This window comes from Acanthochromis polyacanthus, chromosome 19 (assembly GCF_021347895.1).
Source record: "Acanthochromis polyacanthus isolate Apoly-LR-REF ecotype Palm Island chromosome 19, KAUST_Apoly_ChrSc, whole genome shotgun sequence".
NCBI classification, from domain to species: Eukaryota; Metazoa; Chordata; class Actinopteri; family Pomacentridae; genus Acanthochromis; species Acanthochromis polyacanthus.
The window spans coordinates 401,320-418,666 of NC_067131.1; the positions used below are offsets into that span (position 1 = coordinate 401,320).

At 43.5% G+C, this 17,347-nt stretch overlaps 1 protein-coding gene across 1 annotated transcript; it reads right to left on the reverse strand.

The window, feature by feature from the left end:
* Window positions 1-3,657: 3,657 nt before the first annotated feature.
* On the reverse strand, window positions 3,658-11,400 carry LOC127531166 (unconventional myosin-XV-like). Its single transcript, XM_051939882.1, has 8 exons — window positions 11,328-11,400; window positions 11,135-11,231; window positions 9,227-9,375; window positions 9,003-9,133; window positions 6,500-6,633; window positions 6,285-6,418; window positions 5,674-5,814; window positions 3,658-4,116 (listed from the first exon to the last, which is right to left on the reverse strand). The coding sequence occupies exons 2-8, from the start codon at window positions 11,193-11,195 to the stop codon at window positions 4,072-4,074; spliced, it is 795 nt and encodes a 264-aa protein (XP_051795842.1). The 5' UTR covers window positions 11,196-11,231; window positions 11,328-11,400; the 3' UTR covers window positions 3,658-4,071.
* Window positions 11,401-17,347: the final 5,947 nt, after the last annotated feature.

Consider the following 17,347-nt stretch of genomic DNA (forward strand, 5'->3'; position numbering starts at 1 on the left):
TACTTGGCATTAGGCATTAGGTTAGCATGTCTTTTACAGTACATCTTTCTGAAAACTATTTTGATGGCTCCCAAATAGCTGCAATGAAGCTGAGTAAGCAATGGCCATGATTACGACTGTTGACGTTTCCTAACTAATGGAATATCTGAGTGAGTGTGTGTGTGTATATATATACATATAAATATACACACACACTCACTCAGCTCCACTGACTGCTGAGGAGACATCATGAGCACCGGGATTTGAGTCTTGTATAAAATATGTTTGTTTGGGGGAAAATGAAAAAAAAAAAGAATCCGCACCAGAGTTGAGTGTGTGTGTGTGTGTGTATATATATATATATATATACACACACACTCAGATATTTCGTTAGTTAGGAAACATGTCAACAGTCGTAATCATGGCCATTGCTTACTCAGCTTCATTGCAGCTACACAGTACTTAGACATAAAATATATTATACTTAGAAGACCTTCTTCAAAATAACATTTAGCCTAGAGAAACAATCAGCACATCCTAAAATAAACTTTCCATAATACACTCTCCCAGTTACAATATGTAAATGTAAATGTGGGTCTTGAGTGATAGAAATTACACTACATTCACAAATAATAACTCTCGCCTTATTGCACAAACAGGTCTTTGGTTAAACACATCCCTTGTTACTACAGCCAGTTCACTGGTTTTTCATTGCTACTACCTTACTGCAGTTATAGGAATGCTGCAGCCTCATTGTAGAAAAAGCCCCAAAGTTAAGCATGTTAAGGTTATAGTGTAGGTTGACATGGTGTTAGATTTCCTTTCTGTCTGATTTAGTGCCCATATGGGACATCTGTGGGGAGTGACGTCACATAGTAATGAACAGCGTGGCAACATAATGGGTGACTGACAACAGTCGGCAGAGAAATCCTTCGTTAGACGGTTGTACGTGAATGAAAGATTGAGTATTTTCTAAGGAGTATGTGTGATGTGGCTAGTTAATGTTGTTGTCATGTTTATATTTTTATTTAGTGGATATTTCTATTAACTGCATGTGCTTATTATGCTTAATGTATAGATCTTTGTCATTCTGTCAAGCGTTTAACACCTGGTGATTGTTCAGGAAACACCCATGTCAACTGGGGATAGTCACAACTTAAAACAGGCTGCTGTTTAAGAACAAGTCAGAAAACTATTTATTGTCTCGCCAAGAAAACCCACATCATGCAAGCACGTCCACTGTCAGGCTGTGTGTTAGTGTGTGCGTTCAGTGGAACAGATCCGGAGCAGAACTTCTAGCTTAACTTGGGTTTGTTCACCGAAATGCACACAGCAGCCTCTCACCATAACACGAAGCAAAACATTAGTTTGGTTTGCTAAAATGCATCGGAACAAACTGAGACCATGTTGTCAAAACTAATCACTCAAAAAACAAAACAATACACGTTCGGTCCTATTGTTGTAACCTGTCATTTCAGTTCATGTTAACTGCAGACACTCTCTCTTGCTCCACTCTGCCGCTCTCTGCAGCAGCTGCAACTAATCAGTCTCCAATCTCATCAGCAGAACTCTGGGCAGCTGCAGCGCTGCACACCTGACACATCTCCTCCTCCATAAAAGCCGGCTCCTCACTTCACTCTCTGCTAGATTGTAACTTCATCTGCATGCTGTCAGTTCTTGGCTATGTCACCTTTTGCCCCTGTGTATTGAAACTGTATGGCTGTTAAATTAATGCAATGAAGTCCTCCAAACCCATCTCACCCATTTGACATGCATGTTGTGTTTAGCACATTCTGCAGATCTCTGATAAGTCATTGTTGATTACAGATAGTCATGTTACTTCAGAAAACCCCCCCAAAAATTACAATGACTGGTGAAAGCAAGATATTGACCAACCTGTTTTCTTGATGTGCTTTTTGGCTATTTGTATCCTGTGGTTAGTAATGCCCTGTTCAAAGGAAACGTCCCCCTGTACAAATGATACATGTAGCTTTATTGAGTGCTGAGTTTGTCTAAGCTGATAAGTTGATATGTGCTCACTTACTTTATACATAACACCACATGGGGTCACATCCTGCAACTGTGGGTGTGGGATTGTCTCACAGGCTCAGCGGGAGCAGTTCATGCCTCGGTGTCTCATGAAGGCCCTGTTTAATAGAGAGCTCAGAAGTTATTGAACCCAAGCCCTCACTCCAAATCTATAGACTGTTCCAACACAATGAACATCTACCTGGGGGGTATTCCACGAAGCTGGCTTAGGTCTAAGCCTGGCTTATTTCGGTCAGCTTCGCTAACTTTAGTGAGAGTTTAGTTCCACCAACAAGGCTTAGGGCTAGCCTGGCTTGGTAACCATGGTAACTCAGCCAGAGCGACAAGCCTGGTCCAGGGCAGGCTAACAGTCAAGCTTACTTTAGCACATGCAAAAGTAAACATCATTCCTGCATGCCATTAAACAGCCTCTTTGTCAGGGCATACTCCCTCTTATATGACCCATAAACATTGCAGATAAAATCTATTTGAATCAAGGTGTTACTTTAGTGCAACCTGAAAGAAAAATAGACTTTTATGAAGGTGTTAGTATCAAGGCAACACATCATACAGGCACATTTGCAATCATTTCTTAATAGCAGATATTTCCCTGTCCGTCCACAGGCCTACAGTCTCTGCCGGACTGAGCATGAGCAGGTCTCACTGTTGTCTGACCTTCTGATTCGCAGAGGAGAGGGCATCACCTCCACCACTCGTAGGGTTGGTCCTGAGCTCTCCAAACGCCTCTTCCTCATGATGAATTTCTCTGATCCTGAGCAGACTCTGGACTCCAACCTCTGAAATTCAAAGCTGGTTACAAAAGTGGCATTTGTGTTGACTGCTAGAATTCATCATTTATCTTCCTGGCATGTTTTCTCATTTAGCACTGCACTTCACAGCAACTGCTATCAAAATAAAATTTATATTTTTCTATTACTACTTTCATAATTATCTTTACAATAGTGCGTTTGGCTGGCTTTGCACTTGTCATCTCCTCTTTAGAGACACTTTAGAAAGATGATACGACCCTGTATTAGAGCTTAGATTTTTCTGTTTTTTGCATTTTTACCAAAAGTGTCATGTCCAAAATTATTTATAATCAGAAATTACAGAATAAAAACAGCTTACATACCATTCCAAATGGTCCCAGTAATCTCTAACATGCTGTAAATAGCACAGGGCTGGTCTCCATGGATGGGGAATAAAATCAACCAAAATTCTTAACTCTTTGCCACTAATGTTTAAATCCTGAAGACCAGGGCTCTCTCTCACAACGCACGCTCTCCTACATTTATTAATGCAATCCACTCTAAACCAAACTCCTTGAGCTCTGAAACAGCTTTATTGTTTGAGGTAACATCACACTGATGTCCATTTGCAATGCTATTGTGCATCGGTGGTTCAGTTATCATGGTCTGATTTCAATTACTGGCCAGTGCACAGCAGGAGTATCCAAGGTGGTAATGCGATTTATTTTTCAACTTGACATCATGGTTGCATTTTCTGACCCATGATGTCAATATTGCACCCAAAAAAGAAGTTAAAGATAATGTCCAAAGCCAGGATAATATCGGACAAATTGCAGTTGTGGCTGATGATGGTACTAGACCCACCATTCTTATGAATGAGAAAATGTTGGAAAATAAACACTTGAGATTAAATAAATCAACATTTATTTAATGCTTATAAATTGTTTGTTAACATTAAAAATGCGTATGCTCTTAATTCTTATCATGATTAACAGCCTTTACATTTCAAAAATAGAATTTTAATACACAAAATGATCAAATTTACGGTAAGGCTTTGATTTACTAGTACAGTGAATTAACGCACATCCTCCTGCATTTGTGATACATGGGTTTGCACAGCATCATATTTCCTCTCAGAAAGCACTGAAAAGAAGATCAACATCATGTCTGCATGTTATATCAGTCAGTTTGATCAATAATTCACTAATTAAGAGATAAAAACAAATCAGTCACAGAAGCCAGTCATTAACAAAAAATCCCTTTACTGTGTGTGACTACTAGCCATGACAAATAGACGTGGTGGCCGACAGCGGGATCAGCTCTCCATCAGCAGAGCAAGCATGTGGCACAACTGTTTAGCCTGGAAAAGAGATTAACACACTGAATGAGACATGGAAGCACATATACAGTTCATTAAAACTGATAGGCAATTAAAAAAATAAGTACTTAATCTAGCAATGCAAGTTTTCTACAGTTTGTTCAGTGTCTGGGCTTCCACAGAGCCCAGAGCTGTATGTGTACATGCACTACTGACACCAAAGTAGATGTTAAACAACAACACAACGTTATTCAGTAGCATTTTTGATAATTGATCACCCAAAATGCCAAACCCTTTGTCGTTTAGATCTATTTAGTTTGCTCAAAGCCTCTATCCGAGGTTGACCCTTAAGAAAGTGTGATTTTCTCCATTTTATGTCACGTATTGACCAAATGATGAATCACCGAAATGAAACATTAATGGAAAGATTGATTGAAAAATGGTTTACCATTAGCTGCATAAAATAAGGACATATTTCAAGTGTAATATGTCATATGAGCAGTACAACAAGCAAAACAAAGTTCATTATGTATTTTTTTACTGCTTATCAATGTTTTTTAAACTGGCATTAATGTCCAGTTTATGTCGGGGCAAAATGTTTATTTTGCATTGCTACATGTGATGATGGATCATGTTTAAGATCATCCAGTTATAAAGGAGTTATTCTCACATCGGAGCCACCTTTAGACTTTCATTCATTTCTGTTCATTTGTGGACACCTGAGTGTGTCGGCCTCGTGTCTTAATTAGCACCACGGTCACTTTTTGTAGAAGTTGTAATGCCAGTCTTACTAGGTTAAACAGTATCATTTTCAGCATGGCACCATTCATAACTGCATGTTGTCACATTAACAGACAGGCAGCACGCTTCGAATTGTCAGAACTGATTTCAGAAAGATTCTATATTTCAGCATCGATCCTGAAACAATTAAAACATCACAGAAAGCAAAAAAGCGTTTGCCGTTTCTCGTTTACATCTATCACAAAAATGCAACAACTGCCCATTAAAACAAACCTTAACTGTGATGAAGATAGAACAAGTCAGATTAATAGGACAGCTAACCTTTCTGAAGTGAAGCACACAGTGTTATTTCCTGTTAGATACTGATCACGCCTGTATGTTGGGGATCATTTATAATTGGAAGTAATTAATGAAGTTGTGTGTCATGTGAGTTTGTAGACATGCATATGGTACCTGTTACTGTTTGATGCTACAGATGTTTAAAAAAAACTCTGAGCAAAGATTTCTACAAAGAGCCGGAAGCAACAAACCAAACTTCTGCTCCTGTTAACTTCTAGTGCTTTCACATACATTCTGGCACGGTAGTTACTTTAACTGAAACATGGATATTGGAGTTTCGGTGCATGAACTTGAGGACGATGAGAATTCAGTGGGGGCCATGGCAGTCCCTTCACCAAATAAAGTGACCAAAAGATTGAGGAACACAAAACTTGAGGCATTACCACACCCTCAGCCACATCTCTCCTACCGGGGTGCAAACTGAGTCGCCAAATTGCAAAACCAGGACACACCAGTTCACTGCACAGCTACAAAAAGCTACAAAAATAGAGCCTACTGTTACAGCTGTAAGTGATTTACCTGTTTGAGATGAATGGTGACTTTTTTGGGATTAGCTGGATTGCCGTAGTTTATTTCCACTGCTGGCTCTTTGCCTTGTTTCTTGGGTGCGATGGTGCGCATGGACTGAACATCTGTCAGGAAAATCTGAAAGACTCGCTCCTGCAGCAGATTAACACAACAATCATTAGATGGCTGACAAAATGATCAGCTGAACATTGGGAGGTTCGTATCAAACACTTGCTGTGTTTATGAAGCATTAGTAGAGAGATGTGGGGGCTGCCAACCTGACCGAAAAGATGGCGTTTCTGCAGGCGGACTGACGGACAGTGTCTGACTGAATAACACTAAATTTGGTGTAAGACATGAGTTTGTGCTTTGTTTAGCAGACCAGTTTAGAAGAGGATTTCTTGCTCTGATTAATCTAAGACAGGACACAGTGCAAAATAAATAAAAAGTGAAATGTCTAACTTTATTCTTTTTGAGGCCATCAGCTGAGAAAGAATACTACTTTACCCACTGAAGCACTCATTAGGCGCATTAGTTTGATTCTAATGAAAAAATACTTTATTGACGTCGCAGGCAAAGGCTGAGAAAGGTGCATTTCAGATATAGATGATAAGGGGACATACCTGTGTTATAGGGTGACGGAACAGCACCTCCTCCTGGTTGATGCTCACCATGCAGGGCGAGGGAATACCACTCTGGCTCACCTTTTGAGCCAGGAAAGTGTTGGAGCCAAACAGAGGCAGGGTGCTCACAAACTCTGAGAGACACAGGATTCAGATGGATCACATTAGTAACACATTAGAGGAGAGGATTAGATAAGAGGAGAGGTGTTACCCACCAATGAATCGTATCTTGGCATCTTGAGGACTGAGCGACTCCATGGCAGTTATCTGACGCTGGCAGAAGGAGTAAATCTCCTCCACTTTGCTGCTGAGCCCGTCCTGTGATGGCAGGTACTCCTTTATCTTCGGCCTCGTGGAGAAAAATGCAGACTGAATCTCAGTACTCACAAACATAACATCTAGAGGTTAGGAAGCATTCAGCCTCCCGGTCAGTGTGAAATAGATGCTGTTAGTGATAATTAAAATAATGTTTTCATGGTAGATCTAAGATATCAGCTGAAAGTGGCTTATTGCAGATAGATCAATATTGTTGCATGTGTCAGAGAATAAGCAACAAAACACGTCAGACGTATTATTTAGAAACAGCGTCCATCACAGTTTGTCCACCATAGACTGCTGGGCTTAGTGCATAAAGTACTAGTCCAGGGGTATCCAAGTAAAATTCAAAGAGGTTCAGTCAGAAAATTTATTAAAGCAAAGATCCAGAACATCATAATGTCCAACTTGAATCAGTGTGATATATGTAGATGTAGCCAAGTAGTTCTATTAGAGTGTGCATGTAATCACGAACTGACTCACATTAAATTAATTCAGTACAGTTCATAAGCATTTTGACAACATTTAATAATAAATAACGTTTGATGTAACTGTAAATCTTAAAATAAAGTGCAGAACTTTAAAAAATAATGACTGAACAACCTGAACCAGTTGTTACCTGAGAATATCTAAATCTCAAAAAATGCAAACAATTACACACTTTATATTTTTCCCTGTCTTATATCAATCCCTTTCATATTTCCTGCTGCTTAACAGGAGAACTGAGCTGCAGCTTGTCCTGTCAGTATTTTGAATCGTGGCCTGAATGGTGTCAGGGTCGTTCTCAAACACGTTTGGGGCTCATTGGTGAGTCTGGAATGATATTCAGTTTTGATTATGTTCATAGTTGAGAAAGCTGCCTCACAGCTGAATGTTGAGCCAAACATAGTCAGCATGTACAGGGCTATTTTCTTCTCAGGGCTGCTTTATTTATTTTCCTCTTTTGTCTGTCCTCTCATCTGTCCCTCACCTCTCAACTGTTTTCTGAAGGCAGAACTGCGATTTTTAGCACCTGCAATGCAGAAACTTCATTGGCTGAGTAGCGTCACGTGGGATGGCTGAACTTGTACCTAACTGGTCTGTGTGTTTCCTGAGCTGATAATATGCTGTAAACACAGGAAAAGCTGCACCGGTAAAATAGAAGAGACTCATCAAATTTACAATCCTGCTACAATTACACCAATTGCAGGTCCGGGTCTGTATAAGACGGCGTCTGCGTCCAGATCTAGACTGTCATCCGCCAATCTGGACACATCTACTCATTCCAAGGTTTTTGCCTATTTTCTACAGTGTAGAACAAAGCTAAATACATAAAAAATATGAAACAACACATATGGTAAATGGTCTGTATTTATATAGCGCTTCAACATCCCTGAAACGATACCCAAAGTGCTTTTACATTATACATCACATTCACACGCTGATAGTGAAAGCTGCCATGCAAGGGAGCTAACCACAACCCATCCGGAGCAGTTAGGGGTTCGGTGTCTTGCTTAGGTACATTTGGAATCATACAGTAAATGCAAAAGCACAAACAAAGCAAAACATCTTTCCAATTTTAAATTCCTTAAAGTAGCCTCCTTCGTACACTCTTGACATTCAGACTAACCTTCACGTCTTGACGTAATGATGGACTGGTTTCTTTGCTTAGTTGACCAGTTCTTGCTATATTATGGATTGCTACATTAATTGCATAGAGATGTTTGCTGTGTACCAACGCTACCTTGACAAAACACAACTGAAGGTTTCAAACAAAGGCAACAAATTCCATCTTTTAGCTTTTGACATGTCTCATCTGTTAGCTGGAAACCATTCCAGGTGGTGACCTCGTGAAGCTGGTTACCATCCCGGTGAAAGCTGTCTTCAAGGCAAAAAAGTGGCTGCTTTAAAAAATCTAAAATGTGAAACATATTGTAGTTCTTTTGAATATTTTAGTTTACTAAATAGTTCCATGTGTGTTTTTTCATAGTCCTGGTGTCTTCATTTGTAAAATAGTAACTAAGCTAGATGCTATTTATACTCTTTATCAACAATATGAGCATCCCATTATTGCTTTATGTTATCAGTATTGTTGAGCAAATATGGTTTCACTACATGACATGTTATTTTCTACCTTTGCTCTTTTTCTAGATTCACATCTGAAACAATGTAATGTTGCTTGAAGAAAACCCCAAGCTTGAAATGTGTCACAAACTAGAGCAGCTGCTGACCTGAGACTTTATGGTGTTTCCTGTGCCATTTTATTGTGCACACAAGGTTGTTTTCCACTGCAGCAACTTGTGGATCGTTTTTAGGGCGGTCCAAAACCTTTGTGCCTGTATGTTTTGTCTAGACTGTTTAAATGAGCCAATCTCTCAAGACCTTCCACAGTACTGTATGACTGACTCAGTGTGTGTTACTCACAGGGTAGGCTGGTCTTCCAAACCCAGAGCCAGATGCTGCAGGGCTGACAGCTCTCCCATCAGCTGGACTGGTGAGGACCCTCCTGCAGCAGGAGGAGGCATCAGCTGCCCACTCAGGTAGTCACCCAGCAGCTACACACACACAGACAGTAACAGTTAGATGGAAACTAGATCAGTGGTTGACAAGTCCTGTTGCTCCTGGCCGCTCTGTAGTCATCTTGTCACCTGCTGATAGTGGAAATCCACATAGAGGTCATTGCTGTAGGACAGAGGGCTCTTCCAGTTCACTCTCCTCAGGGACAAGGAGATAGATCCACCGTCCAACAGGAAGTCAAACAGGTACTCTTCAGCATGGAGAGGACGCACCATTCCATCTGGAATACAGGGAGCAGAGCTGTTAGGAGTTCTGGGACACTGATCTGTTGTGTCACGTAACCATCTGGCTCTTTTTGCTCAAAGATGACTGAAAAAGCCTAATTGGATACTTTATTTCATGTGACCATGTTCTGCATGGCTTCTTTGTGTGGAAAAATAAATATAAAATCTCTTTACAGCAGCAGGATGTGCTGGAAAGTATAGTATTACAGTATTTTAAAACTGATGAGAACAAATCTGACATTCCTCCTTCAAATTCCTTGTCTGAAGTTATCATGGTGATCCAGGAGAAAGAGCCATCTTCATGATCGTGAAAACTTTGACTTGAAGCTCAATATTTCTTGATAACCCACTCATTGGCTTTGTAGACATTTATCTGATGTCAGTTGTGAGACTTGTCTAAGGTCCAGTCATTCCCATGTTCCTCTTCCTTCCACTTTAATCGGTGATGTCTTTTTGTCCCTCTATGCTTGCACAACCAGGGCCCCAGTTCTGTCCTTCTGGGCTGTTAAAACCACCCAGGATGCCTTGTGTTCTTGCACCTACATCAGCTGGATCCTTGCATATCTTACCTAAAGCTTAATGAAATGGTGTGCATTCCTAAACATTTCCAGAATAGCAGACCACCAGCACAACTTAGGCATTTGCAACCAACCTGTTCTGGTTTGTTCTAGTTTTGATTCATCCCTTGTCCTCTATTCTCCTCCTTCTTTTTGATCTCATTTCTCTCAGTGTGTGGCTGAAGGCTTGGCTAGTTTCACTGCAGCTGACTGACGCACCAGCAAATCATCTCACCTCATCAAGACTTCCATAACACCCGGGCTTCTCCTGCTCTCCAGTCCCAGATTGTTCTGCCACTATGGTACAACCACAGCAACTCTCCGGCCACCTCCACTGCAACACGCTTAGCTTTTGTCTTTAGAGCTTCTTGTTTGCTACTCTGCTGATCTCTTGGGATCCAATGCGTAAATCCTCCTGTGTGCTTTACCATCAGCACAGTCTTTGTGTCCAGCCAACTTCCCTTCCTCACACACATTACACTGCCTCCAGCTGATCACCTCCAACTAGCCCTCAGCCACCTCTGTTCACCTTTAAAGACTGTTCATTTATTAAATCCACCAGTTCTACTACAACTTTGTGTACTGCTTCTGAGTCTAGAAGAAAAACCCAAACTTCACACAACCTTCTCGTCGACACACTTTGGGTCATTTACCAAAAATGTGCTGGGGAGTACGACAACCTGTTAATCTGCATAGTCTGGATTTTCACATCTGTCTTATTGCCTTTAGGTGGTTTGTAGCAAAAAAACAAACAAACAAACAAAAACCCTATGAAATCTTTGCTGAGTGCAGCTCCAATGTCTGAGGAGGATATAAGAAACTGGCACACAGCTCCAGCAACGACAGTTTAAATTTTTAGCAATCCTAGGAATTGGGCTTCTTGTCTGGAGTCTTCGAGATGTTTAACTTCTCATCCAAGAGGCTTCTTCAATTCTCGGTTCAGAACTGAGAACGACTCACTTTTGAGTTCTCTGTGAATCTACAGAGACAACCTTCCCAATGCTACACACTAAGATGCTCTTTGGGAGACAGAAATTGTGTCACGAAAGATGCCAAGTGAAGCATCTGTACCTGCTCCAATGCTGTGCACAGTTCTTATAGAAGTGGAAGAAATACTCAACTCAGAAAAAGTAAATGTACAAAGCAATAATCAACACTTACTTTGCTTTCTGTGACAGTCAGTATTGGTGTGATTTACCTTTACGTCTGGAGGCGAGGACGCAGAACTCCGTGAGTTCTTTGAAATCTGAGATGCCCATTTCTTTACATAACTCTGTTACTGCCTCTCCTACAATCTAGAGGAAGGAAAATAAAACCATGGAGATATTTGATGAAATAAAAGATTGATGGTTTGATTCATAGATAAGGTTCTGGATATAAATGAATCTTACAGTGAAGCTGCGGATGTTAATGGGGAAGTCCACTCCCCCTGGCAGCTGTACAGGAATAACTTTGGAACCTTTGCCAGCCTAAAGGAAACCAAGGTTTGCTCACAATGAGTTCACATAATGAGATCAACTGCAAATGCAGAGAATAATGACACATAACAGGTAAAATAAACCATGACAAGAATTCTGTTATTAGCTTAAGCTCAACTTGCCAGAAAGGCTTCCATCTCGACATGTGAGGGGATGCAACGGCGACCACCAAAACTGAGAGAGCGCTGGAGGTTATCCTCACACATCTGTGCCAGCTCTGCACACAAAAACGGTTTGCTTTAAAAATTTATTTAAAAAAAAAAAATTTACACTTTTCAGCAGTAAAATAACTTTCTTTACCTTGGTATGGGTGTTCATAATCCTCAGAGATTTCATGAAGGTGGTGTGTGACGTAGGGTTGCAGAGTACTGGAGCAAGGGAAGACACCAGTCATCAGGCTGAGCAGCCGCCAGCCGAGCATACAGCTGGTTCTGTAGAGAACAACAACAATTAGACTGTGGAATTGTGACAATTAAGAGGTCACCTTTGGGGATAAATGCTGACTTTCCCTATTTTATTAGCACTTAGAGATTTTGCTTTGATGAGACTGTTTTTAGAGATTGCAGTCTTGCCAGATGCTTCTTTTACGTGCTTGTACTACAGTGCTTATGCTCCTCTCAAAATAAGAAAAAGCAACTTTTACCTTGAAATAAGTGAAAAACTCTGTCCATAGAACAAGTGAAAAATGGCTTGGTAAGACTGCTTGAAATAAGAGATGATATTTAGAATACTGAGATCTTAAAATTAGCTGGGAAAACTTATTTTAAGCTATATTTTACCAGGATTGTCAAGCTTATGCGTCTTACCCCTCCTGTTGTCCTCATTTATGGCACCAAAAATTATTGTTGCCTTGTCTGAAAAAAATCCAAAAATTCAGCAAGAAAATTCCTTTAAAATTTCCATTAAAAGTGTTATTTTTTTATAAAAAAATCCCAAATTTGGCGAGGAAAAAAATTTTTTAAAACATGAAAAAAGTGAAATTTGTAAATATTTTCAAAAAATGAATAAAAATATTCCAAAAGAAAAATTGTGAAAGTGATTACATATGTATCAGTAAAACTTCTAATAATTTCTTTAAGAACATTCAGAATTATTATTATTTTTTTAATTAAAAATCATTCAGATTTTCTGGATGTTCTCAAAGAAACATTTTTTCAACATTTTTTTTTCCCATCAAACAATGTTCAAAAAATGTCCCCCAAAAAATTGAAAATGTGGAAGTTTTCACTGTGAAAATATTTTTTCCCACATTTTCAAACTTTTAAACGGGTCAATTTGTCATGACTCTCGTCCTGCCTGGTCAGGTTTTTGTCTGCTGCCTTATTTTATTATGTGCCATGCCAGGCTTTGTTTGGTGCCATGTTCCTGTTGTCTATGCTGTGCTTTGGTCCATCTCTCTCCCTCTCTCTCTCTCTCTCTCTCTCTCTCTCTCTCTCGCTCTCCTAAGTAGGTCAGAGTGGCTTCAGCTTCAGCTGAGGCCACTCTCCTCATCAAGGGTGCAGCTCTGGCTGAGCAGCTGTCTCCGATTCATCATCACACATCTCTGACAATAAAAAGCCGGTTCAGACACTCATTCGATGCCGGATTGTTATATGACTACCAAGTTAGTGACTCTCCAGCCGACCAAGTCAAGTTTCGCTATTTTTGCCTAGAACTCTGAGGTCAGATTTGAATTCTCTGAACAGTAAACCTCTTCTACCTTTGTCTTCTACTACAGTTCATTCTGCTCAGCACAACGGATTCCTAGATCACCCCTCAGCCATCCACAGCCAGAACCCAGCCGAGATTCACCACCAGGAGGGGACCACAGCCGAGACCAAAGCCCAGAACCACAGCTAAGTGAAGTCTACAGCCAAGACCAAACCTCCACAGCTAAGTGAAGTCTACAGCCAAGACCAAACCTAGAACCTCAGCCAAGAGAATTCAACAGCCAAGTCCAAGCCTAGAACCTCAGCCAAAAGAGATCCACAGCTAAAACCAAGAACCCAGAGTCTCCGCCAAGAGAAAACCACAGCCAAGCCCAAACCAAGAATCACAGCCAAGAGAAGACCACAGCCGAAGACCAACCCCAAACCCCAGCCATAAAGAAATCTTCACCCCATCACCACCACGACCCAAGCCCTGCGCCCCAGACAACCCAACCTCCACAAACCACTCCCTTCCCTCACAATAAAATCCCTAAACTCTCTCCCTCTGTAGACCTGAGTTCTTGCACCGGTTTCCAACCACCGATCGTGACAGAACAATCCGGCCAACATGGAAGCGGAGAACTCAGGTCCAGAGGAACCAACCCCCGCCCAGGTCTTTCAGGCAGTGTCCGTCCATGGTCACCTTTTAGGACAACACAGTAGAACCCTGAGGAATCTAGTGGAAGCGGGGAACCAGGTATCAGCCCAACTCCAGTCCCTGTCAGACCAGATGACTCAGGTGACCACAGCTCCCACGGTATTGGAACAACATGGCCAAGCGCTTCAGGAACTTGGAGCAACGAGTCGACTTCTGAACGATCAGTTTGGAAACATGACGGCACAGTTGCTCCAGATTACCTCCGCTCTTGCACAGCTCTCCAACCCGCAGCCTCCTCCAGTCCCTCCGCCGAACCCACCTTCGCCCAGCAATGAAGATGCCGCCTTAGCCCCGAATTGGTTCCCGGAACCCAAGATACCCGACCCAGCTCGCTACGCAGGAGACCAGGGAGCCTGCGGAGATTTCCTGATGCAGGTATCATTAGTTTTTAGCGCACAACCTCAGAGGTACCGCACTGACGAACAGAAGATCTCTTACACCTTGAGCCTATTGACCGGTTCGGCGCTTCGGTGGGGATCGGCTGTTTGGCAGAACAAGAGACCCGCCTGCGCTTCATACTCTGCATTCACCAAAGAGATGAAACGCGCATTTGACCATCCAGTTCGTGGAGCGGATGCCATGAAGAGGCTGGGCAACTTATTACAGGGAGGACAAAGTGTGGCCACCTATGCCGTGGAGTTCAGGACTTTAGCGGCGGAGGTGGACTGGAATGACTCTGCTCTCCGGTACCAGTTTCTTCGCGGGCTTAACGAGGAATTAAAAGACGAATTGGCCCGCCGAGAAGAAGCGGCGGATCTGAACATACTCATAGACCAAGCTATCATCCTGGACAATAGGCTGCGAGAACGGAGGAGAGAAAAAAGACTTACCCACCTCCAGGCGTCTCGTCCTTCCCTCGCTGTTCAACCTTGTCTCAGTCCACGACCTAGGGATTCCAGCCCGGCGGTATCCTCTCCTCCACAACCACGAGCAAGCTCTTCGACCAAGTCCTTTCCGGTAGGGGGAGAGGAGCCCATGCAGCTCGGACGAGCCCACCTCTCTCCCGAAGAACGAGCTGAGCGCCTGAAGCGGGGAGCATGCTTTTACTGCGGTGAGAGGGGTCACCTAGTGGCCGCATGCCCATCCCGGCCGGGAAAAGACCCGGCTCACCTCGGTCTGGGGAGATCCGGGTGAGCCAGACGTCCGTCTCCCCCCCTCTGACACACCTCCAGGTTTCATCCTCTCTTCAATGGAAGGGGCATCAGATTCCAGTGGAAGCACTTATTGACTCTGGAGCTGAGGGAAACTTTATTGATGTATCCATAGTCAGACGATTGTCTTTACCTACTGTACCAATTAAAACCCCTCTATGTGCATTAGCATTCAACGGACGTCGTTTAGCCCAGGTCAGTGACCAAACCATTTCGGTTACCCTCAGGACCTCAGGTAACCATGTGGAAACGCTCTCGTTTTTTGTGATATCTGGTTTGAATTCACCAGTGGTCCTAGGGTATCCTTGGTTAAGTATGCATAACCCCCAGATAGACTGGAGATTAGGGAAGATTTTATCTTGGAGTACAGACTGTTATGCAACATGCCTGGTGTCAGCTCAGACCCCCGGCGGTCCAGAACCAAGAACTCTGGCTGTTAACCCCGATCTAACCTCCGTACCTTCAGAGTATCATGACCTAGCGAACGTTTTTAATAAAGACCGGGCCATGTCTCTACCTCCTCACAGGCCTTACGACTGTGCGATAGATCTGGTGGAGGGCGCTCCTCTACCAAGTGGCAGGTTATATAACCTTTCAAAGCCGGAGAAATCGGCAATGGAGACTTATATCAGGGAGTCGCTGGCAGCCGGGTTGATTCGCCCGTCCACTTCTCCAGTCGGGGCGGGTACCTTTTTTGTAGGAAAGAAAGATGGCGGACTCCGGCCGTGCGTCGATTACAAGAAACTGAACGACATCACGGTTCGCAACAAATATTCGTTGCCGCTAATTGACTCCGCTTTCACTCCCTTACACGGCGCCACAATCTTCTCTAAATTAGACCTGAGAAACGCTTATCACCTGGTACGGATACGGGAGGGGGACGAGTGGAAGACAGCATTTAACACTCCGTTTGGCCATTTTGAATATTGTGTCATGCCTTTTGGATTGACGAACGCTCCGGCTGTCTTCCAACACCTTGTGAACGACGTTTTGAGGGACTTCTTGAACCGGTGCGTATTCGTTTACCTCGATGACATCCTGATCTTCTCCCGCGGCCTGGGGGAGCACCGGCGGCACGTGAGGGCGGTCCTCGAGCGATTGCTCGGGAACCGGCTTTTCGTTAAGGCTGAGAAGTGTGTGTTTCACGTGTCGTCGGTGGCCTTCCTGGGTTACATCATTGCCGCGGGGGAGGTCAGGATGGATCCAGCCAAGGTTGCGGCGGTGGTTGATTGGCCGGAGCCCAGGGATCGCAAACAGCTTCAGCGGTTCCTGGGCTTCGCCAACTTCTACCGCCGCTTCATCCAAAACTACAGTCAAATCGCGTCCCCTCTCACCGCGCTCACGTCCAATACCCGTCCGTTCGTTTGGTCCCCTGCTGCTAATCATGCATTTGTTACATTGAAGTCTAAATTTGTCTCCTCTCCTATTCTTGTCCAGCCAGATCCCACTCAACAGTTCATCGTGGAGGTCGACGCCTCAGACACCGGAGTAGGAGCGGTGCTGTCCCAGCGTGCAGGTGGAGATGGGAAGCTACACCCCTGTGCGTTCTTCTCTCGAAAGCTCTCCCCAGCGGAGAGAAACTATGACGTTGGCAACCGGGAGCTGTTGGCCGTTAAAATGGCACTGGAGGAGTGGCGGCACTGGCTGGAGGGAGCAGAGGTGCCGTTTATGGTATGACAGACCACAAAAACCTCCAGTATCTGCGGTCCGCCAAGAGACTAAACCCGAGGCAGGCCAGGTGGACTCTGTTTTTTGACCGGTTCCAGTTCACCCTAGCCTATCGTCCAGGTTCCAGCAATGGAAAACCCGATGCCTTGTCCCGTATCTCCTCCAAGGAGGTTTATCCAAAGGAGCCAGAACCCATTCTGTCTCCTTGTCACCTGGCTTGCCTCACGTGGAATATTGAGTCTGTGGTCAAGAGAGCTCAGCAAGACCAAGTGTTTCCCGAAGCCGGTCCTCCAGGAACCTTGTTTGTCCCTGAAGCAGCTCGGTCGGAGGTTCTGCAGTGGGGCCACTCCAGCCAGTTTGCCTGCCACCCAGGGGAGTTTAGGACTCTGTCGAACCTGAAGCGGCGGTTCTGGTGGCCTTCTATGGCGAGAGACTGTCATCACTTCGTGGCAGCTTGCTCCGTCTGTGCCCAAAATAAGACTTCCACCGCGTCTGCTCCTGGTCACCTTCATCCTTTGATCATTCCACGGCGGCCCTGGTCGCATATCGCTTTGGACTTCGTCACTGGATTACCTCCATCCCACGGTCAGTCTGTCATATTGTCTATTATTGATCGATTCTCTAAGTTTGCTCATTTGGTTCCTCTGCCGAAACTTCCCTCGGCCAGAGAAACCGCTGATTTGTTGGTTCACCATGTCTTCCGTGCCCATGGCCTCCCGCGAGACATAGTGTCGGACCGAGGGCCACAGTTTACATCGGCGGTCTGGA